We start from the raw sequence: 27,416 nt of genomic DNA, 5'->3' as shown, positions 1-27,416 counted from the left end.
GTAATCTCAGCACTCTTGACGTCAGAGCATATAATATAGTATACTATAATATATATATATATACACATGCAAGTATCTATATATCATTTTAAGCAGCCAGCAAGCCACCTCATATTCAAGTTCAAATCTTTAAAATATTTGAACATAATGCAGTTCACAAAAAAGGAAAAGTATTCATAGGAATATATTCTTTATCCTCTGTGAAGAAAACAAGTACAGTATACTATGAGCGTCTTAAGTAGTAGCTGAGATTGTCTTTTCTTCTATATGGGTTTGTGTTGTACTGCCACCCGGTGGCTGCCTACCAAAACCATGGGAGAATTTGGTAAATGACACTAAAATAAATCTCAGAGTGAATACTTGTTGGTCAACGAGAAATTTCAACAAGAGTGAATGCTTCCACTACAACATAGAAGTGATAAAAATCTAAAAAACCCAAACCGTTTGTTGTTGGAAGTTGCAGAGAGGCCCTCCCCTTTTTCGGTGTAACATCTTTAGTTTAGGCTTCACTGAACCTGCGAGTTTGGACAACTGCCTGAGCAGGTTGAGGCAGAACACACCTCACTCTCTCTCTCTCGCATAGCCTCCAAGCTGTCATCTAAAAACTGGTTTTTCATTTGGACCACAGCTCCAGGGCACCTGAAACCTGTCGGATGATCGGCAAAGCATAAATTGGCTGTAAAACTTCATATAAATCTAAAATGTCAAATTAGACCGCGTGCATGAACTCAATTACTGCAGGACTACCTGTTTGGGTTTGCTTTTCTCTATACGACGTCTATAAAGAGTATTTGTAGGCCATGGTTATTTAATTGTAGTAGAAACTCTGATTTAATTTTTACAAATAATTTCGTCTTTGTTCATCACTCTATATTTTGTAAACTACTAATATAATGAAATGATCTTCCAGTAGATGTCAGAAGTTACATTATACATTATATATTATGAAAACATTATACATGTATAAAAAGCATTCAATTCAATGCAATCACTTAAACCCGAGAAGCACTTTGAGATCAGACAAATTTATGTGACCTTTGGAAAATTTCACGTTATAAACGGGTCTTGCAAATGTTAGAAGATGCAATCCCTTTATTCGTTCTTGAGTTACATTGAAAACAAACATAAAGTCAAAGAAACAGACGGACATATAGAACGGAATACATAACAACCACCTTCCAAGCAACTTTCCTGTGACAGTTACAAAGTTTCCCCTAATTTAAATTGGGACTCTTTATGAGACTCTCCAGGTTACCTTAGTGGGCCAGATGACAGTGTGAGCTCTCTCTTTTTGCACTCCTACAGGGAGGGACGACACACCTAAAAAGAAAACAGCGGCAAAGCAGCAGCAGCAGGTATTGTCAGTTTGTCACTGTCATCTGTTATCGGCGCAGATTGCTTAAAACAACATTTAACGGTGCGTTCAAAGGCCTGGGTTGGTCTTACAGGTGTGTCTGTGTCTGTGTGTGTGTGTGAGAGTGTGGCCTACAGAAAGGCAACAAACGGGACTTATTCGCAGGCAATTTTCCCGTCAAAACTTGAGAGTGCAATGGCGAAGGCCTGCACTGCACACATGGGGTACTTGTAATCCAAAGTGAAAATGTCGTCTGCTATCCGGCCAAACTGCATCACGATGTAGTCGACTGAAAGGCAACAAAGACCAGATGAGAGAAAGTTGGGTATTTTGAATCGCTAGCTCGACTCACGGTCTTTGCTGTGTACGATTTGGAAGTTCTTGATGGAGGCCTGAGTGACCCTGCCGTTGAAGTTGAGCACATGTGACGACGTTTCCTCGTTCCACACGGGTGTCTTATTGTGAAGATCGATCAGATTGTCTAGTCTTCGGTTCTGGTATCGCGTTAATAGGCCGTCGTAATCCTGAAAACATGCCAGATAATATGAAACAGTTCCGCATGCTCAAATTATGATTTAATTATGTTTTTATAGATCTTAAGCAATATTTATTTGAAACTTTTTATTCTTAGTAATGGAACATTTATATTAACCTTGTTTAAATTTCAAATGGAAACAAAATACATTTTTTATATAATATTAAAGTGGAAAACGGAAAATATCTAAATATTTTTTAGATTTTACAAAATGCTTTTTCACCTAAAAACACAACAGAAAATTGGATTAAAAAATTGAAATTATTGTTTTAAAAAAAGGGGAAATCAGAAAATGTACTGTACATCTATAACCATTTAAATTTTCTCTTAGAACAGAAAGTCGGCACACATGATTTACTTTCTCGGACCGCACAAAATGATGCGGCGGGCCAGATATGGCCCTCGGGCCGCCACTTTGACACTTGTGCTTTAGGCGATTATTACTAGCAGGGTTCTCAGATTAAAACCTCCGGTACGCCGCTGATGTGGTTACCATTGGGTAGTTCATGTTTAAAGCCATCAACACCAGTGAATGCTGAAAACATTGAATAATTTAGACAGTCTTGAGTTTTACTAGAACTGACTCACACTTCTGGGTCGGAGGGGTACCCGTTCATTGTTCTTGTCCATTCCCGGAATGATGACCGACATCCTTCTGGGTCCCTTCATCCCCAGCACATTTGTTTCCTAATGAGAAGTAGGAAGTAGAGTGTGCAATTTTAGTATGAGCAAAAAGTAACTTACTGTAAAAGAGCACATTTTCTTACATAGATAATGGCTGCCAACTCTTGCCGGGCGTTGGACATGTCCGGAAGGGCTCTTTCCGGATTTAGAGCATTGTCAAAGACAGTGAACTTTGTGCCCATTAAATTGGACCTGGACAAAATGGGAAAAAAGTTGAATCCGTATTTGCTCAGCAACTGTAGTATATTGGATCTGAATTTATACTGCATGGTTTAAGTAATCTGTTCTTGAAGCTGCAGTGTAAATTCGATCGATTGAATGAATGGTCGCATTACCTCAGCTTTCCAACAAAGTTATTGCCACCTCTTGACAAATCTGTGGCATCGATAGAGATGAGATAATTGGAGGTCGCACATTTCTTTCTCTTCCGGCCAGCTAACAAAAATGTCTAGAAAAGAATATGAAGGAGAATAATATCTGTTGGCTTAGTATGTGGGGAACAGAATGCACTTGGAATCAGTCAATCAATCAATCACCAAAAGAATTAATAAAGGGTTAGAGGAACTAACAGGTTGCAGAGAGGCTTAAGAAAAGGGAAAATTATAGGGTGGAAATGGGAAATAAAAGTCGTTAAAACTAGTGCTTAAAGCATTTTGTTGTCATTTTTGACATTCCATTTTTGTAACTAAAAGTCTTTTGCAGTGGTTTTCAAATCTTTGGGGGAAGAATTTCTGCTCAACTACAAAATGGACTTCAAATATTTTTCTGTAGTTTTAGAGGTTATTTTACAAAGAAAAGTATGCCTCTAGGAAGTCCAATAGTGCAAGTTTAAAGTATCACATTTAAGTGCCAATGATGAGGATAGATGATGGCGGCTAGCCCGATGAGACATCTGTCATCACCAATGATTACTAATGTAAGGTATAATAAAAGCAAAGAAAATCCAACAGACCTTCTTCTCATTGTCAAGATGAAGGTAGTAGATAGGATACATGCTCTTGTCCATTCCTCGCTGGTCTCGAGTCACTCTGCATTTGACGGTGGCGCCTTGAGGCGCGGGTTCCATCACAAACTTTTCCAAGTTGTCAAACTCAATCTCAGGTGAAGGCGCTCTTTCCTGCTCACAAAGGCGTCATTATTGTTTGGGCAAAATAACAAAGACACTTAAGACTCCTCCAGGTTATGTTCACACAAACTGGGCCATGAATGTTAAAAATGTAGGATTGGGTGTGCTCGCTTAAAATTGTGGAAAATGTTGAAATTACCTTTTTCTTTTTTCCTTTGCCTTTCTTCTTTTTGGATTTCTCTTCTCGTTCTGAATCGGAATCATCGTTCTCTTCGGCCTTGGCTGAAGGAAAAAGCGAGACGTTTTGGAATTTGTGGTTAAAAATGGGGGGCGAGTGTGTGGTAAGCTTGCCTTTCTTCTTGGTTTTCTTTTCTTTGTCTTTGTCTCCTGTCGTTTGGAACAAAGACGACGTGGAGCTGGCGGCGGATTTCTTTTTGGACTTTGTCGACTTGGTCTCCTCTTCGCTATCGTCACTCTCGGATTTGGGGGCTGCCGTTATTGGGGACAATTAAAAGCATAAATTAGGGGGATTTTTGACGTGCACTGACTCTATATGTTTTGTTGCACTGGTGCTGAAAGCCAAGTTGCCAATTGGCGAAAAACAATCTTTTTAGTCACCCTTCTTCTTGCTCTTGGAGTCCTTGTCGCCGTTTATCTGGAACAGGGAGGCAGCTTCCTTCTTTTTGTCTTTCTCTTTTGACTTCGACTTTTTCTCCTTTCCTTCTGAATCCTTGTCTTCTACGGAAACAAGGAAATGTTTTTATGCAACAAAACTTTCTCGCTGTCATTGACAAGGGTCAACGTTGAATTATTTTGAGCCAAAATGAATTACAGGTCAATGGCAGACAATAGAACTGGCCCTACTGTCACATGACTTAATTTTTTTAACCTATCCAATATGTCAAATTCAATGTGTCCCATGCCTAATACCCATATAGCTGGGATAAACTCCAGCACCCCCAATGACCCTTGTGAGGATAAGCAACATGGATTATGAATGATTCATTTGGGGTAAACAAATGTTTGCGCAAATACAACACTTTTTTTTAAAGCAGTGAAATGAGTATTATTTCTATACGGTGGAAAGACAGGCATTCTTGAATACTCGCTTTGATTGGCTACGAGACAACTTCCTTGAAATATTGGCTTTGATTGACATTTTTCTACATTATTACACATGTGAAAAAATGAAATTCTGCTGGCTTGTACTATTTCTTTTATTATTATTGACTTGAACCTAAATGCTGACGCAGGGTTTTCAAATACTGGAGGCTTCTTAACAGTATCAGTTGACAAAAATGAGACAAATCTGAAGACCAGAATAATATTGGAACATGCAATCCTGCTTTCTTTCCAGGTGTTTTTCTATTCTTTCGAGGGGAACACGAGCTACTCGCATCTGTCAAACAAGTTAACGCCAGCGCCTGTCTTTCTCCGTCTGTAACTTGCAACGGGCCGAGACTAAACTGCTGACGAAGCGCTTTGTTGATGTCTGTCGTGACTGTAGTGGCGAGCAGATGTTCCCAAGGTAAAGAGGCTGTTTATGACAGTGGTAGACGTCCAATTCATTTAAAAAGGGAAAGTATTATTCAATGATTTGTTTTTGGCACAATTACATGTAGGATATTCTGCTTGTTAATTCATTGGCTGCCATTGACACAACTTATTCTGGTTCTATTAGGGGTGACCCTACTTTGCGATTTTTTGATTATCGCGGCCATGTCTGGGCTACATTAACCGCAATATTTGAGGGATTACTGTAAAAGCTCTTAATTTTGACTTTTTTTAGTTACTATATAGCATAGAAAAGTATATTTTTCAAGTTGAGAATGTTAGTATCACAACATTACAATTCAGTGTACCTTGGAGTAAAAAAAAAACTTAATTTGTACAGAATATTTGTATGGAAAAAGATGAGTTTGTATCTACATAATGTTGCAGTTATTAATACAAAAGTATTATGTTGTATACAGAATTTTTTTATTGCACTATCGATACTTAGTTATGTATGTGTTTTTGTACTACCATAAGTCAATGGACGTTTATTGTCATGAAGTAAATTGGATGAAAATTTGTTCATTTGCTGCCACCTGAAATGGATTGGACATCTACTACTGATATACTCATTGAAGTTTACAGCTGACTAATCAAAAGACGCTTACAATTAGACGCCTATTACCATCAGTGACAGTGCACGAGTCATTGAACATGTCAGCTTAGCTTTAAATCGCCTTTAAACGGTGTACCTTTCGATCTGGACTTCTTTTCTTTGGCGGCGCTCAGCGATGGCGAGCTGTCTTTGGTTTTCTTTTTGTTTTTTTTCTTAGGGGTCTCCTCCTCTTCTTCCTCGTCGTCGTCGTCGTCGTCAGTTACGGAACTTGCTGCTTGAATAAATGTGATATTTAGATTGACGCTTCTGAGATGCAACGCACATTTAAAGTTACGAGTGGCTAACCTTTCTTCTTTTTGGGGGCACTTTTGGTCTTCTTTTTGCTCTCTTTTTCTTTTTCCTTGTCTTTTTCTGCTTCCTTGTTTTTATCAAGCTTCTTTTTCTTCAGCTTTTTCTCATCTGCAATGATACCAGAAAAAAAGAGGTTAACTCTGTAGTTTAAAAAAAAAAAAAGGAAAACAGTGATTTCTTTCTTTACTTTGCAACTCTGAAGTTTCTTCATTCTTTTTCGTTTTGAGCTTTTTGATCTTGGCTTCGCCGTTCAGTTTGGCCTCCTCCTTCTTCTTCTTTGGCTTCTGTTTAGTTGAGTTGCCTGGCATATATTTGCAAGAAGAAATTGTTAAAAATATAAAACTGGATGTAAGTAAATATAAATAAATAAATACACATATATACCACTAGAGTACAAATACTACTACCACTAATAATAATAATAATTAAAATCATGCAATTAAAATAATTTCTCTCCTGTCATTAGACAATATTCTTAATTGCAATAACACAATATTTATTATGAATATTTAAAAAATGCACAATAAAAAGAATGATCTAAAAAATGATATTTAAATTACTGCACAAATTATATAATAGTTTGTTAGAGGAAAAATATTGTGTAGAAAGTGTTTAAAATGAATATATAATAAATGCAAAAACGTATGATTATTTTCTAAAAGAATAATCTTTACCATAAATGTAATGTTTAATCCAATAATAATTATCTTTGTAGTAGTACTAATGGTAAAAGTACAACCACATGATTACTATGATCAATACAGGTTATTTTACATGCACCATGCATCATAGACTAAATGACAAAATACACCTAATACCAGTAAACAATAAAATTACAATAAATAAAATCGAAAGCATGAATTTGTATCTGTGTCATTAACTTACCCATCAAAACAACCATAGCAGGGAATGCAAGAAGGGCAAAAAAGTTACATTATATGTAAGCACCAGTCAAAGCTCATGATAATGATTATCTGGTTAAACACCAAATGATATAAAAATATGTATTTATATCTGAAATAACATTCCTGAAAAGTCAATGTGTACGTAGGAAGTCATTATGCAGTTATGCTAGTGAGTCACAGGCACACTACAAAACAAGTAGTCAGCCTTTACAAATCACATTGTAGTCTATGGAATGAATACTACTACTAAGCAAACTTTTGAAAGAGCTCCACAGTGACAAACGCCTCAAAGGAGGTCAGTGGAGAGAGGATGTAATCCTATTAGATTATTCGACATCCTGCATAGGCGCGTCAGACTTATTTAAGCGAGTCTTCCTGCGATCCAATACTCCGTCCACCATGTTACGACACAGCAGGACTGGACCGGCTGTCTTGACATAACTACAGTATACATGCAAAGGTAAACACACTAGTTCTTTCCAAATGGAATGACAATATCAGAGAAAACTATTTGTTCTGCTCTACAAGTGGGCAACAAAGTTGAACACCTGATTCAAATGCACAAATTCCAAATGTCCGTACATTTCAGAGAGTAGGTTCTTAGTCGATTCTAGTTAGAAAATAAACTAAAAGATTTCTTTTCTGCAAATCTTAACAAATTAGAATATAAACCGTTAGAAAAAATATTTTGAAAAATGACTTGGAAATTGTCTTTCCTTATGTATAAAATACAAATATATATTTTAGGAGCTTAATGAGCATTTCCAACATATTCTAAATGAATGAAATACCCTTTAAAAGTAAGAAAAAGTCTTAGTTTTATTTATTTTTTGCTTCAACGTAAACAATGTGGGAACACTATAACATGCCACATGGATTGTTTTTGTCCTAAATGAGAATGCCTCTACTGTTTAAATCAAGGACTTAAAAATGACTCCAAATTGCTCCTGCTTTTTGACTAATTCCTCATTAATTTCCCGTGTCAGCAATTACAAAAGCTCCTGACAATTAAAAAAATCCATTAAATGTCAATGCGAGTCCAATCCCTGTACCTCAAATTTATGAAACACGAGTCACATTCTGAATCCGGAAGGCTATGTCAAGTACTTCCAATCTCAATTATATGAAAGGACAAGTGAAGCCTAATCAAAAGACAATTGCCCCTTTTACCTTTTCTGCAGACATTCTGCTGAGAGCTCCAACGGCTTCTTGTAGTCGTTTTAAAATACAACAATAAAAAAAAATAATAATAATAATAATTTAAAAAAAGGCTGGAAGAAAATAAAGAAAGAGCGAGAAAGCGCCCTGTGTTCAGCACGTCTCCATGGGCAGAAAGTTGTTAATAGGATTTATGTGTGAAGCAAGCCATCTGCTGTGTAGAAACACGTCAACGGGTAAGTCCACGCGGGCCTAACGGCGGGGAGGGCTAGTGGTTAGTGTTTCGACCTCACAGATCTGAAATTATGACGTAGAGTTTTCCCCAGTTTGCAATGCATGAAGAATCTGAATTGTCTGTATGAGTAATAGATTATTTGTCTACATGTTCCCTACGATTGGTTGGCAACCAATCCAGGTCAGGTTGGTGCTTGGCAGGGAAAATGGAAGATGGAAAAATGTGTATTATTTACCTTAGTGGTTGCTTCTGGGGTTGAGTCCCAATTTTCCTTTTCCAGATCACTGTTGATGAAAACAGGGTATGAACAAATGTGTGTACTATTTTTAGCCAATCAAATGGTAGTATCTCAATTTACCCATCCTTCCTTGTTATGACATTAATACTTATTAACATATACATCTGTGGTCAAGACTTATATTGTGTTTGTGTATGGGTATATTGGACATCACAGATTAAATTTTTTTTGTGATTTGAGGTCACAGAAGGTAAAAAATAAAACATATAATGGTTTTAGTGTCCTAAACTTTGGCCTTTTGAAAGACCTGGTCAGCGTGTGAAACTGGAGCAAATTTCGTAAGTCAGTTTACGTAAGTGCAACAAGAAAAGATTTTCCTTCACCGCTTATTGGTTTAACACTACTTGGCGAACTGAGTTGGAAAGTCATTTGGTGTAATTACCAATGAGAGGCAGTTTAAAAAAAAAAGGGAAAATAATGTACTTGTAAAAACAGCTTCAGTTGGCAAATAATTTGATCCAATCAAGTGCAGTATACAGCACATAAAAAAAAAATCAAATATGAGTAATAACCAAGAGCAATTGGTTGACTTGGCAATCAGTGGAAATTGTAGTTGGGTCAAGAGCTTTTACATTCATACAGTTTGGGTATAAATGTTATATTTTGCATTCTGTTTTCCCACATCATAATTACAGGAATCAAGAAACAACAATAAACCTATCAAGTCTATCAATTTCTACATGAGTGAAGAATAATACAATTCTATTGGGGGAAAAATATTATCCCATACATATCTATATATATCAAACAATAAAAGTATACAGTAGCTGTTATTTAAGGACATACCTATCATGTTTCCAGGCCTCTTTCACTGCATGACGCTGGGCCGACATGGCTGATGTATAAAGGCGGCAAAATGGGCCCGGGTATGAATGCGGCTGCTCTGCCTGGGAGACTCCGCCGTAAATATTATCAAGTCACATGACCTGGCCTTTAAGAGCTTCATCCTCCACCCCCCGGGCAGCGTTCGATCCCACTGGCTCCTTTGTCTGGATTACGCTAATCAGCCACTTGCCATCTGCAAACATGAGTACAGTTTGTCAAATGGGGAAAAGCACAAAAACAATTGTTGTTCTTGAGAGGATTTTGTGAGGCAAGATGCAGTTAAGACAGCAGGGAGCACTGTTGGAATACTAAACTTGGGTACTGCACTATAGCACAGAAAATGTATAAATTATGACCACATATTTGTCCACAAATACACATGTTTGAGTGTATCAGTTAAAATGACATCATTTTCTAAAGGCCATTTTCTACATGACCTTATTGGTTGCCATTGACAGCAAATGACAATTATGACTCACTGCAAGGCTTTTCATTCGGAACAGATTGGACATGAAACTATAATCTTCATTAGTTTCTGTTTCCACCACATAATGAAGTGAATGATTGCAAAAACATACATTTGACAAATTATTCATAATTGACCTCATCAAAATAAACTAAAATCATAAAATATATCACTTTGTATGCATCCAGTTGATCTAAAAAAGATTGCACAGCACCTGTTCAAATGTGATGAGACCATTTCTTCTTTTATAGTGAAAAAATAATAAAAAACCCTTTTACCCCTAAAATACCCCTTTTCTGAATTTGGGAAGTATTTTTTTTCTTGCCCACTAGATGCAGCTGTAGCCCAAGACACAGTTGTTTTGAAAAAGAAAGAAAAAACAATACACAGGGAAGTAAATGAAGCCACACTGAGTACGGAATTTCAAGTTCTATAGATAGTTTAAAAGTACATTTTTGTGGCTTATGCAGATGTGAATGTGATGTTTCATATTCTTTTTGTCAGGGTTCATAAGAGCCATGAACCACACAAATTCTTCGTTAGGAAACACATTTAATGCTGGAGAGGATTTCCATAATAAGGTCACAGGTTCAACCGTGTGGCGACCCCAATTTCTCGGAAAAGACACGCTGGCGATGACCTGACCTGGCTTGCTCTGTAACTTTGGTGTGAATGATCAACTCGCAGACAGTCAAGACAAACAATAATCGCGCAACAGGAGGTATCGCTGTTTGCTGACTGTACAGTTTACCCATAGATGGTGCTTGTTTGAATTGTGGACGTGCCTGGGCAGCGGCGAGACGCCAGACAAGACCCGACAAGAAAACTCGACGTCTCCAAACTGATATATGCAGGTAAAGATACTCTCATTTCAGAAGAAATTTATTCACAATGGCGAAGATCGGTCAATCCAATGTTCATATATGTCTTGATTTGAGATTTGGATAGGCGCCAGCTCTTCAAATGATATCAAAGCAACCCAAAGTGCAGTCATTCTCATGCCCAGAACTCCACCCTTATGTTCTCAAGGAGTTCCCACCTCTTTTCATTTAAGGTTATTTTTGTATTAGGTTGGCAGATGCGCTATCATGTTTCTATTTGTCTCATCTGGTCTTCAGTGGACCATCAGGGCTGATTTGGCAAGTGCACAAGTTCCCTTATGAGACGCTATCATGTTCCAAAGGGCTGTTTCTGGTTTTTGAAACAATGGCGATAGAGTTGTGTCCTAATGAAACACATTACATGCTTCACTTGCCCTTCTTGACTCAAGATCTCCTGTGACTGCTAACAGGCTTTTGGACTGAAACAGAATCCAGTTCTATTCAATGACTTATGAACAAGGAATCAGTTTGTGGGAGATGCTTGAGCGGGAACCTTTTGGTCAAGAGCTGATGAACAACAGATAAATTGAGTTACACAGCTAACTAATCAAAAGTATATGTCAAGGCCCTAACAAATACTATCATCTTAAAGCAACATCATTGTAACTTTATCTTATGATCATGCCAACTACCAAAATAGTTCCACTTTAGAGCTATATTGTAACTTTCGGACTATATTTATGTCTAAAATGTCTTTTTCTGTGTCTGTATTCTCACCCTCTTGCCACTGTGACAATGCAATTTCCAGAATACGGGATAAATACAGTTATCTAATCTAATCTAAAAAACGACATTGTAAAATTTGCGGGTGTGGCTTAAAGTCAAGCTCCCATAAGGATGCCATTTTTCAAATCTTCTCATTATGATTCTTTGTCATTGTTTTTTGCTGTGAATTAAAAGGACTTTATGAGAAGCGGACATCCAATCTATTTAAAGTGGGACGATGGCAGCGAATGAATGTTCATTTGTCCGCTGCTCACTTCAAATTGATTGGTCGACACCACATGTCGAGATCGGTGACAGAAAACAAACAATGCAATCGTGCAATACTGGTGGAAACACATCTATTGACAGGTAGTCAATGACAATTACAATCTGAATATTGACCATGAAGTTCTCCAGATGCTGTAGCTGTGTAATCGTGCCTTCCCCACAAAGTCGTGTCATTTCAAGGTGGATTAGGACTCAGAATCCCACCACGAAGGCCCAGTTGCCAAATGCCCAACCCATCACTGCAGCTGCAGCATGCTGGGTAATGCGGCGAAGGCAAAACCAAGGCCGGAAGCGAAGCCCTCGACACCCCCTGACGCCCGGCAGGAAGTCGAGCTACTCGTGTGCACTTCCTTTTACCGCCGGCGCTCTGTCGCAAAGTCCCCGAGAGCAAGCACTCACTTCCCAGCGTCCCGAGAGAGAAAAAAAAGGAGGACTGGCGCGCGCTACAGGGAGAGAGAGCTGCCTCGTCACCCTTGTTTCTCCTAAATAAGCAGTGATATGTTGAACGGCTGCCAACGGAGGCTGGCCCAAACCCTCGCAGCGCAACTTTTACAAGCTGAGCCTTCGCCAGCAGGAAGGCAAAAAGACACAGAGCCCAGGCTTGGGAGAGAGAGGAGGCAGTTTGCTCCTCTACTTTCTTCCTTTCAGTGGTTAAGGAAAGTCAAGCTTTCAATTGCGGACGCAGGGAGGATTTTTTAAGGTGACGTCACAGAGAAAGCTGTCTTAGATATCGCCTGAGGAAAGAAGAGTGACACATGGTGGAGACTTCCAGTAGAAAAAAAAAGAGTCCTGATAGTTGTTTTAATTCTCTGGAATGATTTGCTCTTATTCTCTCAGTCCAATCTAGGAAAGCTTGACACGAAACAGCGGATTAAATGGTTCATCCTCATCCTCGATTGACTCCGCAGTTGGGAAAACCTGTACAAAAAGAGCACCCAGGCAGGTGCTGGACGCCTAAAAAAGACGAGTGGTCGAGAATGGGATCCGCCAGGCATGGACTACCTGGGAAGGTTGCCAAGATCTGACAAAAGGCGACGCGGGGAACGAGTCGTTTCGGGAAAGCGTTTGGACGGCTTCATCCGGAACGAACCTCGTCGGCGTCGCCCGCAGCCCGCCCGTAAGTACTCTGGATTCTTTTAAGCTGCCTTTCGTCGTCTGGCTCTAGCCCGTAATCCCGCAATAAAATGAGATGTCTTTGTGAGGACACGGCGGTCCTCAGACCAGACCACCTTTTGAAGTCGCTGGCTCAGGAAGAGCATCTGCCGTAAGGGTGTGACTCCAGGCGTGTTGTGATACTCATAACTTCTTCACTGCCGGCGCCAGAAGACGCCTCGGCTTTAACCCCGAAAAGCGTAAAAGCATTCCATCCTATTTTGGCGAATGCCTTCTTTGTAGGTAACACGGCTCCAGATATTTTTGTTTTAATCGGCATTTAGAAATGTGACTTTTCCATCGCCGTACGTTTTTGACCTCTGTGACATTTTTCGGAAATTTCGTAAATGGCCTACAGAGCTTTTAAAACAAACTAAAGAATGAAGCTGGAGTTGCAACAGTACCGTAAATCACAATTTTGACAGTAAAACTGTTGTTAAATGACAATTGGGTAGCAAAAATTCCATTCCAATTGCATATAAAATTGCTATGAAAATGACAGTAAATTCAATGACGAGTTGTAGTGATGCTGAATATTGATCGATTTGTATTATTTATCACAATTTATTTGCAAAACGAATTTGCAGAATTGCAAATTGTTGAAAGTGCATAGCACAAGACTGTATTATATAATTTTAAATATAATAGGTTAAATCAAAGGATGCATTGGGATTTTTTTTTAAAAAGCTATTCACAAGCTCGCATGTGAATTTTAGGTGTCATGCACAATACTGGCATCAATATACACTGAATGCTCTATGTAATAGAAACAAGTAATAATGGGTGGTCATTAAAATCTTCATGCCAAACAATGTTAACTGTTTTTAGCAGTGCACAATACAGCGGTTGTGCTTCCAAACCCACATGAACCCAATCCAGATGGAACCAGAAATCCTTGTTCGGAGCATGAAGGGGCTTGCAACGAAATGTAAGATTGCAGCAGCTTGTGTCTGGTGAATTTTTTGGTTTCTTTTTTTCTAAACACACACACACACACACACAAATCGATTTGTGCAAATTTGTCTGTTTTTTTTTGCCACCGCCTATGAACATTAAGGCTGCCGTTTACTTCCCCTGGCATGAACCCACTGCTTCCCATGACATTAAGCTGAGACCGTGGGGACCAAAGTCTCTTTTTTGGGCTTTTATCTGAAGATACACACATAAACCCACACGCATAAACACAAACTAGTCTTCCTGTTTGTTAGCGTGGCTGATTTACGGGCAATAAACGCTGTTTGATCATCCTCCTCGGACTCGAGCCGCTCTCCAACTACGACCACTTTAAACGGCAATGAGCAACCAATTACCAAATTTACAAAGTGAAAAAAAAAGGAAATTCTCAACACTTGTGTGTGTGTGTTAGTCATGTGAAATTCATTTTGAGATCAACATCTGGATGGTCCAGATGTCCTGTTAATGTCTGCACATTTGTCTGAACCTCTGCAGATTTCCTGCGAGTGTAACCGAGCATTCGCAAAATTAAATGCGGGGGGGGGGGGGGGGAACATATTTTCGGGATCTTTTTAGGAGTAGCATCCATCATTGTGTCATATGTTGAGGAGAGGAGGCTAAAGTTATAAAATACTGGCCATCTAAGAATGCAAACAAAGGTTTTTTTTTTACGTATTTCAACGTATGATCTCAGACGGAAGAGTTAAACAGTAAGTCAAAAAGATAACAACTTAATGGTGATATATATCATATTAGCATAGTAAATTATCTATCGCCACTACTGTTTAAATAATATTATATATTAGCCTAGTATTAGCTTTTCTCAACTCGGCAGTGATAATACTTTTAATGAACGACGCAGACTGACCACTAGACGTCGAACAGATAACTTATCGTCTATAACTGATGATAATAGACAGAAATAGAGCATTTGTGCAAACTTTAGGTGTGCATGTGTCCATACGATTCACAGACAATCCAAATAACCGTTGATTTCCCATTTTAAATTCATGGTAGCATCGCTAGATGACGAAAAGTACAATATGGCCCCATCAACGATGACTTGGACATTCTTCATGCATCGCATTTAAATTCTTCTAAAATAAGCAAATTGAAAAATAAAATGAGTACAATTGCTATCTTAGTTTGGTGACTTTCCACCTGTTAGATAATGACACAGGTTTGTCCGCAGACTGGACTGCATTATTTTCACTGTTATGGAACGTAGAGAGGGGAAAACACAGTTTTCTTGGTTCCCTTGAGGTCGAGTCATGCCAAGAAACGGTCATTGTCCACATGCCAACCCGCATCTCAATGAGGCAAAGTAAAGGCCTTGGAAGAGGGGGTACCAAGGGTACGGGGGAGCACAATAAGGATGCCAGATGCTCCTCGTAATGTCTGAAGCTGGCACTTGTTAGCGGAACGTCCACACAATGGACCGTGACTTTAGTCATCATCTGGTCTGCAGGAGACGGTCCGTCCATACAGAAGAAGACAATGTTTGGGGTGGGGTTATTCCTTACTCAAAAGAAAATAAGAGTGGGCATATAAGGCCAGCAGGTTATTTGTTTACCTTCTAGTTTGTGCTGTGCCAGTCTCCCATGCCCTTGTACCTTGTTTCTCTCTCACCCCTCCCTACGTCACCCTCGCAACACTGACACGTCCCGCCGCCTCCGCCAAAACATTTCAATCACTGTCGCCACGAATTGGGCCAAAGTGGAATCGGGGACAATAACCAACGACCCAGACGCTTTTCAGACGCTGCCGTTCACATGCTAATTTATGCAAAGAGTGCAAAGACCTTCACGCCGGTGCGCCGCGAGCCCGCCGTTCCCACATTGATTTAGTCGACAACACCAAAATTGCAAGTGAAATGTTTTTAAAGAAAATCCCTGAGCAGATCAACTGATTGGAAATTGTGCCTGATCCTGTAGACTAGTATCGGGTAAAAAAAAAAGATTCTCTTTATGATTCTTTTTTAAAGGCTACAATGCACAAGTAATCAGTTATACTGTTTTTTAAGTTGTGTAATATACTGTTAAATAAATTGCCCAGGTACAGGATTGGTACAGTAATTCCCCAATTATCGCGGCTTCACGACATCGCATCTACTTGTGAGGGAATTTTTTTTCCGTTAATTAATTTTTTTTTAAGTTCATAAAAATTTGAAAATCCACACTGAAACTCGCAAGCATAAGCCACTCCCCTGTCCTCCACTTGCTACCAGAACTGAAGAAAAGTTATAGGTAAAATTCAAAAAAATTTGAAAATCTACGCTAAACTCTGCAGCACTGAAGTAAAAAAATAAAATAAAATACAGGTGATCCTACTTCAAGGTTTTTCCTTTATCACGGCCATGTCTGGTCTACATTAACCGCAATAATCGAGGGATTACTGTACTCGGTATCGGGAGATCCTATATTTCAATCACCTTTCTATCAAACAAACTCATTTTCTTTCTTTCTTTCTTATGCCACAGGTGAACAGGATACAATCTTGTCCCATACAATCGATTCCTCTGTCCTTTGGACTGAGGTAGTAGATTGAATAGTTGTGGGGTTCCCATCCCCTCTGAGATAACTATACAATCTACTGTCTTTGCCCACGAGGCAGCTCCCTCGCCGACTACGAACACAAAATCCCGCCCATTCTCTCCATGTTAAACTCCACGGTGAGTGGAGCCTAGCGAGTTGAGGTAGTAGGTTGTATAGTTTGTGGGAATACGGCCAGTCCTCCCCAGAGTCGATAACTATACAGTCTATTACCTTCCTCGAGGGGCACAAAGTGAAGCTCATTCCACACAACCAACCATCAAAGGAACAAATGCTGCTTTTGTTGGGTCTTTATGGTCATTATGTGCATGATTTTTTAAATGATAATTCTGAAGGGCAATAATGTGAAACTGGCAATGTTCTTTCGTAAATAAAATAAAGTTGGCTATTTGATTTCCAAAGTGCATTACACTAAAAAAAAAAGACACGGTATGTTGTTTGTTTGTCAATATGTTGACCGCAAAAAAAATGCACACGTGCAACCAGACAGAGCCTCAAAAAAATGAGGAAGTGAAGAAACTTATCCAGTACTATACCTTTTCAAAATGTACTAAATATCCTTTTTGTGCAGACCAAACGGGAATTTTTGGGAAAGTCCTTGACCAGAATCCTGCAACACACAGCAAAAATCAAGTTATAACAGAATTTCAAAACTGCAAAGGTCTACTTTCACTTAATCATACATATACGGAAATTGAAAGTAATACTGAAATTAATTTCCTGAGGCCTGACATGTACCCAAAGGAGAAGTGTAACAAGAAAATAAGCAAATATGAGATGTGAAATTTAGCAGTTGAAAGCATGGTGAAGTTGAAGGATGGTTTTCGTTTGTCTTAAAAATCCACCAAGAAACAAGAAAATGCATCTTTTTCTACAATTAGATCATGAGACAAACATTAAAATAAGTAAAAGTCATTTAGTTTTAATTGTAAAATGTTATTGCATATTTAATGTAGCGCATCTCCATTATTTCTAATCAATGCAGGAAACTGTGTAGAATTTCAGTTTATATTTTTATGTATACAAAACAATAAATTCCAATCTGATCAAGACCGACCTATGTTGTGATTTTCCTGACTTTTTTGCAGTCACATTTTTTTTTGTTCTGGAAAGTTTGTTTCAGTGGTGTAAATTATATATTACTGCTGGCAAGCGATTAAAATTTTTTATCCGCAATAAACACATGCAGACCATTTTTATGTTCAGATTTTACATGTTTTGAATGCAAAAATGATAAGCCAAATGTTTTAACACAATTTCATTCTCAGGAAGTGAAAACAAGTTTGACTTTGCCAAATGTCTGTCAATCACACTGAGAGGGAAATGGGCCTTTGTCAGACTTTCCCAAACAACTTTTCATTGTACAATTGTGTAGCTAGATTTATATTTACATTGACCAAACATTATGTGGTTGGTAAAATGTTTTTTTTCTTTTCCTTTTTTCTACTGCACATTTGGGACAGCCTGAACATGCACAGCACGGATACTCGCAAAATTCCATTGTTTGCTCCAAAGCAGCTTCAATCTGCCACAACAGTGGTCTAAAAAGAATACTATTTATCACTTAATTAAAAAACAGGTTTTATTTGGCCTTTGCCATGACTGGATTGGTCTAAAACATTTTTCATAGAATGTGCAAAATGTGCGACCAGTTTTTCAATGTAATAGCAGACGTTTGAGACTTAATCTTAATAATTTGCATTTTGTTTTGATATTGATTTGCAAAAACAGTTCAACAGTCCGTAGAATTTTGTTGCTACTTTACTAATTCATTATCTGGTGTAAGGTGTAATCACTGGTCAAACCCTTGCTTTTGGTTCTGTTTTCATCCCAGCCGTCAACCCAAGAAACAGACTACTAATGAACCCCCCTTCCTGACGCTGCACATTCTCTATCCGGCGTCAAAGTGTACTAATGTTAACAGAAATAGAAAGAGGCACTCTTGACTTCCTCTAACAAATCAAGTCCGGGAAGAATGATTGAGTGTTGCCACGCAGAGACACACGATGCACCCCAGTGATGTAGCCTACGCCTCATCGGAGGCGTTTATAGCCATTTGCTGCTGCCTGGGCAATGTTCTGGTCATCGTCGCCGTGTGGACCACCAAGAGCGTCGGGCAGCCCACGTTTTGTCTGATCGTTTCGCTGGCGGCGGCAGATTGCGCGGTGGGCCTGGTGGCCATCCCGCTGGCCGTGCTGGTGGACGGCAGGGTTCGCACGTCTTTTGGTGCTTGCCTCTTCCTTAGCTGTGTGGTCATCCTCTTGACACTGGTGTCTATTTTATCCCTCATGGCCATCACAGTGGACCGCTTTCTTCGTGTCTTCATCCCTCTGAGGTAAAGGCTTCTTTGAGATGAGTCTTAGCAGGACTTTGGAATATTTTTGTAGGTTTTTGTAAGAGATTTTCAAGTCGGGCAAAAGGTTTAGCATGGTGCGTGGCCCTAAGTAGTTCTTTGCCCTGGTTTAGGCCTAAAGCTGTATTGCATAATACGAACAGCTGTTTTGTGTTTGTTGGTTTCTTCAGTTAGCTCTTTAGATACTACATTTGGATCTTGCGGAGGCTGGGATTTTTTTTCTAGTGGAAATGTTGAGATTTGTTTGAAATTAAACAGCATTCAACCACAGGACTTTGTTAAAAAATATATATGCAAAATGTTTTTTTCAAAAAACAAACACCATAGCCATTTGGTACCGGAGGACCAATAGTGAGACACTAAGCGAAATGAACTGGCTCATGGCGACCTGTCAGTTCTTCTAATCCTGTCCTTCCACCGAATGTCAGTTTTAATATGTCCCTTGGGTGGGTTGAAACTGAGATTGAACTTTCGTGAGTTCCATTGTTTGGCTCCGACGAAATCACCATAATAAAATGTCCCCTGCCTTTTTTCCAGATACAAAAGAACAGTAACACAGAGACATTCGTGGTCGGCAGTCGCTACATGTTGGCTCGTTGCTCTCCCTCTGAGTTTCATGCCCATGTTCGGTTGGCACAATGAAGACCCTACTTCCCACGGATCCCCCAATGCCACGTTCACCTGCCAGTTCATTGCCGTGATACCCATGTCCTATCTGGTCTACTTCAACTTTTTCCTCTGCACCCTGGCGCCTTTGCTAGCCATGTCAGCGCTATACAGCTACATCTTCTGCGTCATTCGCGGGACCCTTCGAGAAAAACCAGGCAACGGAGTCCAGGCCAAATCTCACATCTACCTGAAGAAAGAGGAGCAGTTGGCGGGATCTCTGGCCTTGGTCTTGGCTCTCTTCACTCTCTCCTGGATCCCACTGCATGTCCTGAACTGCATCGCCTATTTTGAATTAGCTGACGTGGCAACGAGTGCTTTCCACGTGGGCATCCTGTTGTCTCACGCAAACTCGGCCTTAAACCCAGTGGTGTACGCCTTCAAGATCCGCAAGATCCGGGTGGCTTACCGGAAGATATGGAGGAGATGCCTCAAGTGTGGGGAGGAGCTTCATGTTTCTCAATCCAGCCAGACTACAGACAACAACCAAAGCAATAGTGTGGACAATGTGCCCTTGCATGCTTAAAAGGGGACTCATTGAAAATGCTATAGCATGACTGTAAATAGAGTCCAAAATACACAATTGTAACTACTCAACTGCAAACTGTGCTGTAATACAGGGCAGAACCCAACATCATGTCCATGAAACTGGAGGCTTAGAATTATGCTATAAATGGTATTGGCTTTTTTGAAAGACCACATTCGTATTCAATTGGCAGAGTCCTAGAGTGTGCTGTTTTGAATTATTGGCTCGTGCGTGAGGCAATCCGACTATTCACAATCAATCGGGATTCAAATTTTCCATCATTGCCGTGCCCTACATTTCATACAGCATTAGTTTGAGGATAGAATTGCTGGGGACAACAGCTTGGAATGACCACTTTCGTGTTCATGCAAGACGTTTTAACAAGAATTCACCACTCGACTGCACCCTGGTGGTTATTCTGTGTTATCACGTGAAATAAATTAGGAAGTAGTATTTCACGTAACATTAACCCCACGGTGTCCTCATAGTACGTAGGGTATACTGATCCTCCAACAATTTAAGCATATTGAGTAGTTGCAACCAGACGTTCTGTTCATTCATATTTTAAATTAATCAAGAGGCATGTCCTTAACAATGCAACATATTTGTACATTTTTTAATATAATAAAATCTTGTTCCTTTCCTCACAATTAATCAAGAGGGTATAAATAAAATCACTATAGTCATACTCATAGTACTAATGCTTAAGGTTACATTTTACTATTCCAGTGTCCAACGAGAGTGTCCCCATAAAGTAAATTGCGTCATCCTCATAAACTGTGTGATAACCTGAACGATGTTTGCAGTGAGTGGTGCCTTGAATTGTATATCCTATCTCGTTCTGACACTCCTAACTCAAACACGCGATCACAATATATCCAAAACTATTTTCACCAGTGGCTTTTTTGATACCAATTTTTTTAAGATAATAAATTTTTCCACATTGCCTTGCTTACTTATCGCGACAGCAATCAGCGCTAATGCATCCATTTCCAATTAAAGTTATATTCAAAAGCCTTGCCAAAAGCATCCTTCCCATAATTACACTGAGACCACATCCTTTGAAACACACTCACGCACACAAGTTGTAACTACTACTGCAGAAAACGCCGGCACCCCCTTCAATCACTGAACTGCATTCACAGACTCGAAAGAGAGAGAGAGAGTGACTTGCCGAGTCTGAAACGCAGGCATTCGGCATCTTCATGTCAAGGAGAACAGGATGGACCACGGTAGAAAAGTGGAGGCCAGAAGTTTTCTCCGTTTCCAACCGTAGGGGTGAAGTATGTCTTCCTTTCCGGGAGTGAGGGTACGAGAGAATGTGGACATGGTTTACGTCTCGGTGGAGGCGGCCATCGCCTTGGCGTCAGTGGTGGGCAACGTCTTGGTGGTGCTGGTGGTGTACGTGAATCGTGCTTTGCGGGACACCACCTTCTGCTTCATCGTGTCTCTGGCGGTGGCCGACATCGCCGTGGGTGTGCTGGTGATTCCACTGGCCGTCACCATCAGTCTGGGGATCAGTACACAGTTCTACACCTGTCTTTTCTTGTCCTGTCTGCTGGTGATCATCACACAAGGTTCCATTCTGTCGCTGTTCGCCATTGCCGTTGACCGATACTTGAGGGTCAAGATACCAATCAGGTGAAAAAAATGGTTTGCTCTTCTGTGTTTCGCTTTCCGATGAAGTCCCCTGACCTAACCCTTGCGTAACCTCAAAACCTAATTCAAGTTTTAAACCTCTACTTAAAACCTTAGCTCATGTGTAAAGACATAAAATAGAGAGACAGACAACTATTCTCACTTGCAATAAAACTGTCACCGAATTGGAATCAAACCTACACATGCCCAACCAAAGTCAGGTGAATGGAACAATGCATGATTGGGTTGCCTTCAAATGAATGATCAAAAGATGAACCGAATGACCGAAGATACCTGAATAATGCGAGTTGTACTTCAATGTTTTAGTTAGGGCTTGAATCCTCGCCAACAAATGGCTTGCGGTTGCAAATAAAAAAGTACTTTTTGTTCCCTTTAGTCTACACTTTTACAGTCGATGGTTATCTTCATTCCAAACCAACACAACCACAAACATCTCAACTTCTTTTCGAGACTACCAAAGCCATCTTCATCTATCCTGCATAGACCTTCAACCGAGTTTTACCTGTTGTTTAAGCCTTCCGTAGAACCATATATCCTTCGGCCGATCAATGTGCTGTACATCTTAGGCTTTCAGCAAAATTAAAATGTCTGCCAAAATAACTGACATAGGCAGGAGTCTGTTATAAGGCAGCAGCTGTCTTTTTACAATTCCCCATATCTCACTTGATGCTTTTATTTGTTGCGGTCTTTGTTTAATACAAGTTACAGCACCATCGTGACGCAGAGGCGTGCATACGTGGCCGTGTGCTTGTGCTGGGTGCTCTCCTTTCTGGCGGGACTGGTGCCAATGGCGGGTTGGAACAACCGACAGGATCTGGGCAACCTGAGCAACTCCGACTACATGGTGTGCCAATTCACTGCGGTCATGCGAATGGACTACATGGTGTACTTCAACTTCTTTGGTTGGGTGATAGCCCCCCTAGCTGTCATGATCGCGTTGTACGCCGAGATCTTCCGCGTCATCCGCCGGCAGCTCAACCGACGGGCCGAAGCCACGTCCGATGGCGAGCGTTACTACCGGAAAGAGCTGAAGCTCGCTAAGTCGCTGGCGTTGGTGGTGTTGCTATTCGCCGTGTGCTGGCTGCCGCTTCACATCGTCAACTGTGTCGACTTTTTCCACCCGGAGCACGCCACGCCAAAGATGGCCGTGTACACCGGAATTTTTATGTCGCACGTCAACTCTGCTCTCAACCCGCTAGTGTATGCCTTCCGGATTAAGCGATTTCGGGTTACATTAACGGAGGTGGCACGGAGATGCTTGGCGTGCGGCAGTTGCGTGGTGGTCAGCCCGTATCCTGGTTGCCCACCAGCGGTGGTCGAGAAAGCGGATGCGGGCTTAAGGCAAGAGGAAAAAGCAAAGTGAGATGCCAGTAGCTTGGAATGCAGGCCTGTTAAGAACTAGGGTCTGCCCGCCGTTACATGGGGGTCTGCATAATACATTGATGGCTCAACTTGAGTAACCCAGATTTGCAGACACAAGCTAAGACAATTTTGTTTTGGATCGTTGAGTAGTAAAAGAAAAAAACAGGGGCTAAGTGGTGAAAGCAAACTGAACATTTTAAGCAAGAGCTATTGGAACAGAAATAGTGCATTAAAACATGTAATAGAGAAAATAAAAATATTCAAAGGATTACTCTATATTTGCCATGCTTAGTGGAAAACAACTATATTGAAGGATGGGAATTGAAAAATGGAATTTCCACTCATTCAATTGGTGAAACCAGATTTGAATTGTTTGTTGTTTGTGAAATTTCATTCATTCATTTTCGGAAACCGCTTATCCTCACTAGTGTTGTGGAGGATGCTGGAGCCTATTCCAGCTAACTATGGGCACCATCATATTGTTGTGAGGCAGACATTCTTATCCACTGTTTCCATGTGTATGATCATTATTTATAATTAGTATTTATTTATTTTTACTTGATTCACATTAAATTGCAGAACCATTATTACTGTACATACTGGAATAAAGAAAATGTTGCATTACCATCACTTACTTGTATCATTTGGGAAAAATGTTGGCTTAGGGTGGCAGAATTGAGTATAATTATACACATTTACAACTTCACTGCCACCCCATAGGTTGTATTTGCATCTTATGTCCAATCCATTTTAATTGGGAGGGGCTAGCAGGAATTTGCAGTGATTTATTGCTGCAAAACCCAAACTTGACTTGCAGGCCTTTGCTATATAAGCTAATTTGAAATCATAACCCCAACTTTTTTGTAACATAACCCTTACCGGACCTTTAATAATGTCTGTAAGAGAATTACCCCCGCAATGACAGTGCTTCTTATAAAGTATCACCATCTGCCACCATCTTCCTTGATGAGGGATTTCAGAAGTGCTGAGTGTGTTCTAATCCTCAGCCTTCATCTTAGAGAGGCCCGCCTTCTTACATTTATTTCCTCACATCACTCAATACAGAAGTAACCTAAACTTTGCTTTAAATTGTCTTCCTTGCAACTCATCAGGTAGGATCATTTGTTATATGAAAGTGGTACCAGAGTAGTATTTTTTTTGTCTGATCGACATTGACTGCGATTACCAGACGGAAAAGGACGACACCATGTCCAACACACGTGGAGCTGGCGGAGATCAGCGAGTGGAAGCTACCGAATCCTATATGGACGAAACGGAAGTGGCCTTGTTGCACTTTGGAAAATACAGTGAAGACCGACTGGCGCGTCCGTGGCAGCAATGGAGCTTCAGAGAAAAGGCCACGTACTTCATTGATCGCTTTTTCTTTGCTTTCCTGGTTGTTTTCCTGATTGTGCTTATGGCCGAATGCGCGTACAAAATTTGGTACGTGACCAACGTGGGGAGGATTGTGGAGTATGCGTCAGACGCCATTGTCTTTCTGTTTGACTGGCTCCAAGGTCAGGAGGGATACAAGGAGCTAGCTGAACTCTGAATTACATTTGAGCTATTTTGCATACATTTCTATGAACATAGGTAATCATAAATGACAATTTCTTTTTATAATGTCAGTTATGCTTGCTTGTCCTTTAAAGGGAAATAAATATGTACACTACAAATTGGGTTATTCTGTCGTGCCCGCCCTGCGATTGGCTGACCAATGTTTTAGGGGGTCTCCTGCCTGGTGGCCCTTGTTGGCTAGGATAGGCTCCAGCACCCCCCGCAACCCGCAGTTTGGAAAATGAATGCATTTATATGATAGTAAATTAAAAGTCTGCAATTGATTATATCAGGCTCAGAAGAATGATGCATATTCCTCACGAAAATATACCCACAAAATTTATCTGAGATTTGTTCATAAATAACAAAGGAAAAGATCAAAAATTATAGTACATTTACCTTCAACAGGAACATGAGCAGCAAGTTGACAAGTCTTCTAGCCTGTAAACAATAAGAAGTCAACTTTGACGTTTCAACAACAAGAGCAATAAACTTGGAGTAATAATGGCATTAATTTAACCCAAGAAAAATTATGGGATATAAATGTTGAGACATTGTTTGCACAGGTATCTATCTCCTCATCAGTAGTGTAACAATACTTTAGACGCATCTGCAATGTATGACAGTATAATGACGAAAGTAACTGTCACTCTTATTAAATAAAAATTGATATACACTCCAAAAAACTATTATTTCAAAATTATACGCTCAATACATACCAGTCTGCAATGAATTAAATTGTCTGTACAAGTATGACTAATCAAATATCCATTTTTATACCTTAGTGACAACAACAACAAACATACTCAATGAGGAATAGATCGCTATTGTTGTATGGTGAAAAAAGGACTTACAAGAATATAAAAATAACAATTCTTATTAGTTAACATGTGCGCACCGCAATTACCTGCGTGTACCAGCGCATGCGTGTTTTCTTTCTTCCAACCCGGAAGTGATGGGCATTGACAGTATGACGTACACGATTGTCAACTGAACGGACCAATTGAAGGGTTTTGCGTACTTACATATTTCAGACACGCCCCCTCTTCCCTCTCTCTTTCGGATTTCCGAGCGTGACCGACGTTTCGTGTCTATTTAGACTTAAAGTAAGTAAAATCCCCAATATTTGGCTTGTTTCCCCTTGCTATGCATAACGCTATAGTACAATAAAAGTGTCCCTTTCGTCATGTTTGATAAATAGAGTTTACCGACATACGATCTTCGCTTTATTGTGTCTTTAACGGAGGACAAGGGAAGAGATTCAGCCGCCATGCTGCCTTTCTTATGGCTTACATGTTGACCTGTTTTTTTCTACTACGAAACCCGGTTACTGCGTTTCCCCTAAACGTTAAATCGTATCTTCCTATCTGCTTGTCTTTTTATTCTTATGTTATGAATACTGATGTCTTTAGGCGCTTGCTAACCTGCCTATCCAGGCTAACTTGTTCGTCAAAATGTCCATCATCATGATTCAAATCAAGAGACTATACTACAACACCTTTCAAGAGCCAGATGGAGCATAATCTGTCAAATAGTTATTTATTTGGTATATTTCACATCAAAATTGTTACCTATCAAAGGCGATTAATGTCTTGGGGGTAATGTGAATATTGACAGTAATAAATTGTGCTTTCTAAAATGGGAAGTTGCGTCTGATGTCAATTTCCTGATGATTGGTGTAAAAATTGAATTCCAAAATACTATGTATTTGTAACTATTCACCTGAAATGGTACCTTAAAGCAGAAAACGTGGAAAAGCTGCTCCTATCCTTTCAATTGGGAATTTCATCTTTTACTCCATTCAATACTATGTTGAACCTTGAAATACAAATATTCCAAACAGTATGATAACTAAATTGTGTCCACAGAATGCGTTACGTGGCCGCTTACCTGTTGGCGGTGCTCGGTGGCAACAGCAGCCCCTCGGCCAAAGACATCAAGGCCATTTTGGGCAGCGTAGGGATCGAGGCCGATGACGGACGTTTAAGCAAGGTTTGTGATTAGTTTGCAGTCTAATTCTAGCAAAATCTGTAATTTTACATGCTTTTCTAACCTCGGCTGTATTTCTTTGCAGGTCATAAGTGAGCTGCAAGGGAAAAACATCAATGAAGTCATGAATTCAGGTAAATGTTTAGCAAATAAATACACAAATGCTTTACTAAGAAATGTTACATATTCATATTTCTCTTGTAGGTCTCGCTAAGTTGTCCTCCGTACCGGCGGGTGGCGCTGTGGCGGCTCCTGCTGCCTCAGGCGGTGCCGCCAGCGCCGGGGCTGCGCCTGCTGCTGGTATGTACACCTTACCGCACTACTCGTTTATACTTTGAAGTATTATAGGAAGTATTATAGGTCTTATTCTTCACCTTTGTTTTACAGCGGAAGAGAAAAAGGAGGAGAAGAAAGAAGAATCGGAAGAGTCGGATGAAGACATGGGCTTCGGACTCTTCGATTAATATGCGTTTCTTTTGAAAAAGCAATAAAAATGTAAAAGGTTTACACAGAATACTGTCTTTGCCCTCTTTTTATTTACAACTATTAGTCTTATCTGCTACACACATTGCTCAAAACAGACACACCCCACTTGCATGGCTTTTTACAGTACCAGGACTGACCTATGAGAGGCAGAATAGCACCGCATTTGAGATGTCTACCAAGCCACAAGATAGGGTTTTTATCATTTGAGCCTTGGCTGACTGCATGTAATATATTTAATTAAGGAAAGTTGACTAGTTGGTGACGCTGGTCGGTTATTTTAAGACCTTTTCAGCACATGA

At 40.0% G+C, this 27,416-nt stretch overlaps 4 protein-coding genes and 1 long non-coding RNA gene across 13 annotated transcripts; 4 read left to right on the top strand and 1 right to left on the bottom strand.

Moving 5' to 3' along the window:
* Window positions 1-227: 227 nt before the first annotated feature.
* Window positions 228-25,074, bottom strand: LOC144202893 (tubby-related protein 3-like). 8 transcript variants are annotated; one of them, XR_013327576.1, is made up of 17 exons: window positions 25,042-25,070; window positions 17,056-17,129; window positions 9,483-9,714; window positions 8,634-8,682; window positions 6,288-6,384; window positions 6,095-6,208; window positions 5,886-6,023; window positions 4,258-4,377; window positions 3,991-4,128; window positions 3,839-3,921; window positions 3,526-3,690; window positions 2,909-3,021; window positions 2,657-2,765; window positions 2,478-2,576; window positions 1,707-1,878; window positions 1,256-1,643; window positions 228-646 (listed from the first exon to the last, which is right to left on the bottom strand). XR_013327576.1 is itself a non-coding variant. In XM_077725985.1 (16 exons), the coding sequence occupies exons 3-16, from the start codon at window positions 9,527-9,529 to the stop codon at window positions 1,510-1,512; spliced, it is 1,575 nt and encodes a 524-aa protein (XP_077582111.1). In that variant the 5' UTR covers window positions 9,530-9,714; window positions 17,056-17,129; window positions 25,042-25,074; the 3' UTR covers window positions 1,075-1,509. The 8 variants fall into 8 exon arrangements, 7 of the variants coding, with proteins under 7 accessions (XP_077582111.1, XP_077582109.1, XP_077582112.1 ...); XM_077725985.1 differs by lacking the exon at window positions 228-646 and having other exon boundaries at window positions 1,075-1,643; window positions 4,258-4,374; window positions 25,042-25,074; XM_077725983.1 differs by lacking the exon at window positions 228-646 and having other exon boundaries at window positions 1,075-1,643.
* LOC144202897 (uncharacterized) lies at window positions 10,700-13,943 on the top strand. 2 transcript variants are annotated; one of them, XR_013327578.1, is made up of 3 exons: window positions 10,700-10,841; window positions 12,699-12,978; window positions 13,842-13,943. It is a non-coding gene; the product is annotated as an uncharacterized LOC144202897 (long non-coding RNA). The 2 variants fall into 2 exon arrangements; XR_013327577.1 differs by lacking the exon at window positions 13,842-13,943 and adding an exon at window positions 13,064-13,791.
* Window positions 18,493-20,995, top strand: adora3a.2 (adenosine A3 receptor a.2). Its single transcript, XM_077725990.1, has 2 exons — window positions 18,493-18,854; window positions 19,410-20,995. Exons 1-2 carry the CDS (start codon window positions 18,526-18,528, stop codon window positions 20,062-20,064), a joined length of 984 nt encoding a protein of 327 aa, XP_077582116.1. The 5' UTR covers window positions 18,493-18,525; the 3' UTR covers window positions 20,065-20,995.
* On the top strand, window positions 21,350-23,311 carry LOC144202896 (adenosine receptor A1). Its single transcript, XM_077725991.1, has 2 exons — window positions 21,350-21,705; window positions 22,426-23,311. The coding sequence occupies exons 1-2, from the start codon at window positions 21,350-21,352 to the stop codon at window positions 23,084-23,086; spliced, it is 1,017 nt and encodes a 338-aa protein (XP_077582117.1). The 3' UTR covers window positions 23,087-23,311.
* A 529-nt stretch (window positions 25,075-25,603) lies between the features above and the next one.
* On the top strand, window positions 25,604-27,145 carry rplp2a (ribosomal protein, large P2a). Its single transcript, XM_077726388.1, has 5 exons — window positions 25,604-25,748; window positions 26,511-26,634; window positions 26,717-26,765; window positions 26,836-26,931; window positions 27,019-27,145. Exons 2-5 carry the CDS (start codon window positions 26,512-26,514, stop codon window positions 27,093-27,095), a joined length of 345 nt encoding a protein of 114 aa, XP_077582514.1. The 5' UTR covers window positions 25,604-25,748; window position 26,511; the 3' UTR covers window positions 27,096-27,145.
* Window positions 27,146-27,416: the final 271 nt, after the last annotated feature.

This window comes from Stigmatopora nigra, chromosome 10 (assembly GCF_051989575.1).
Source record: "Stigmatopora nigra isolate UIUO_SnigA chromosome 10, RoL_Snig_1.1, whole genome shotgun sequence".
NCBI classification, from domain to species: domain Eukaryota; kingdom Metazoa; phylum Chordata; class Actinopteri; order Syngnathiformes; family Syngnathidae; genus Stigmatopora; species Stigmatopora nigra.
The sequence above is the reverse complement of the archived record's forward strand: the minus strand, read 5'-3'. Positions and strand labels throughout refer to the sequence as shown.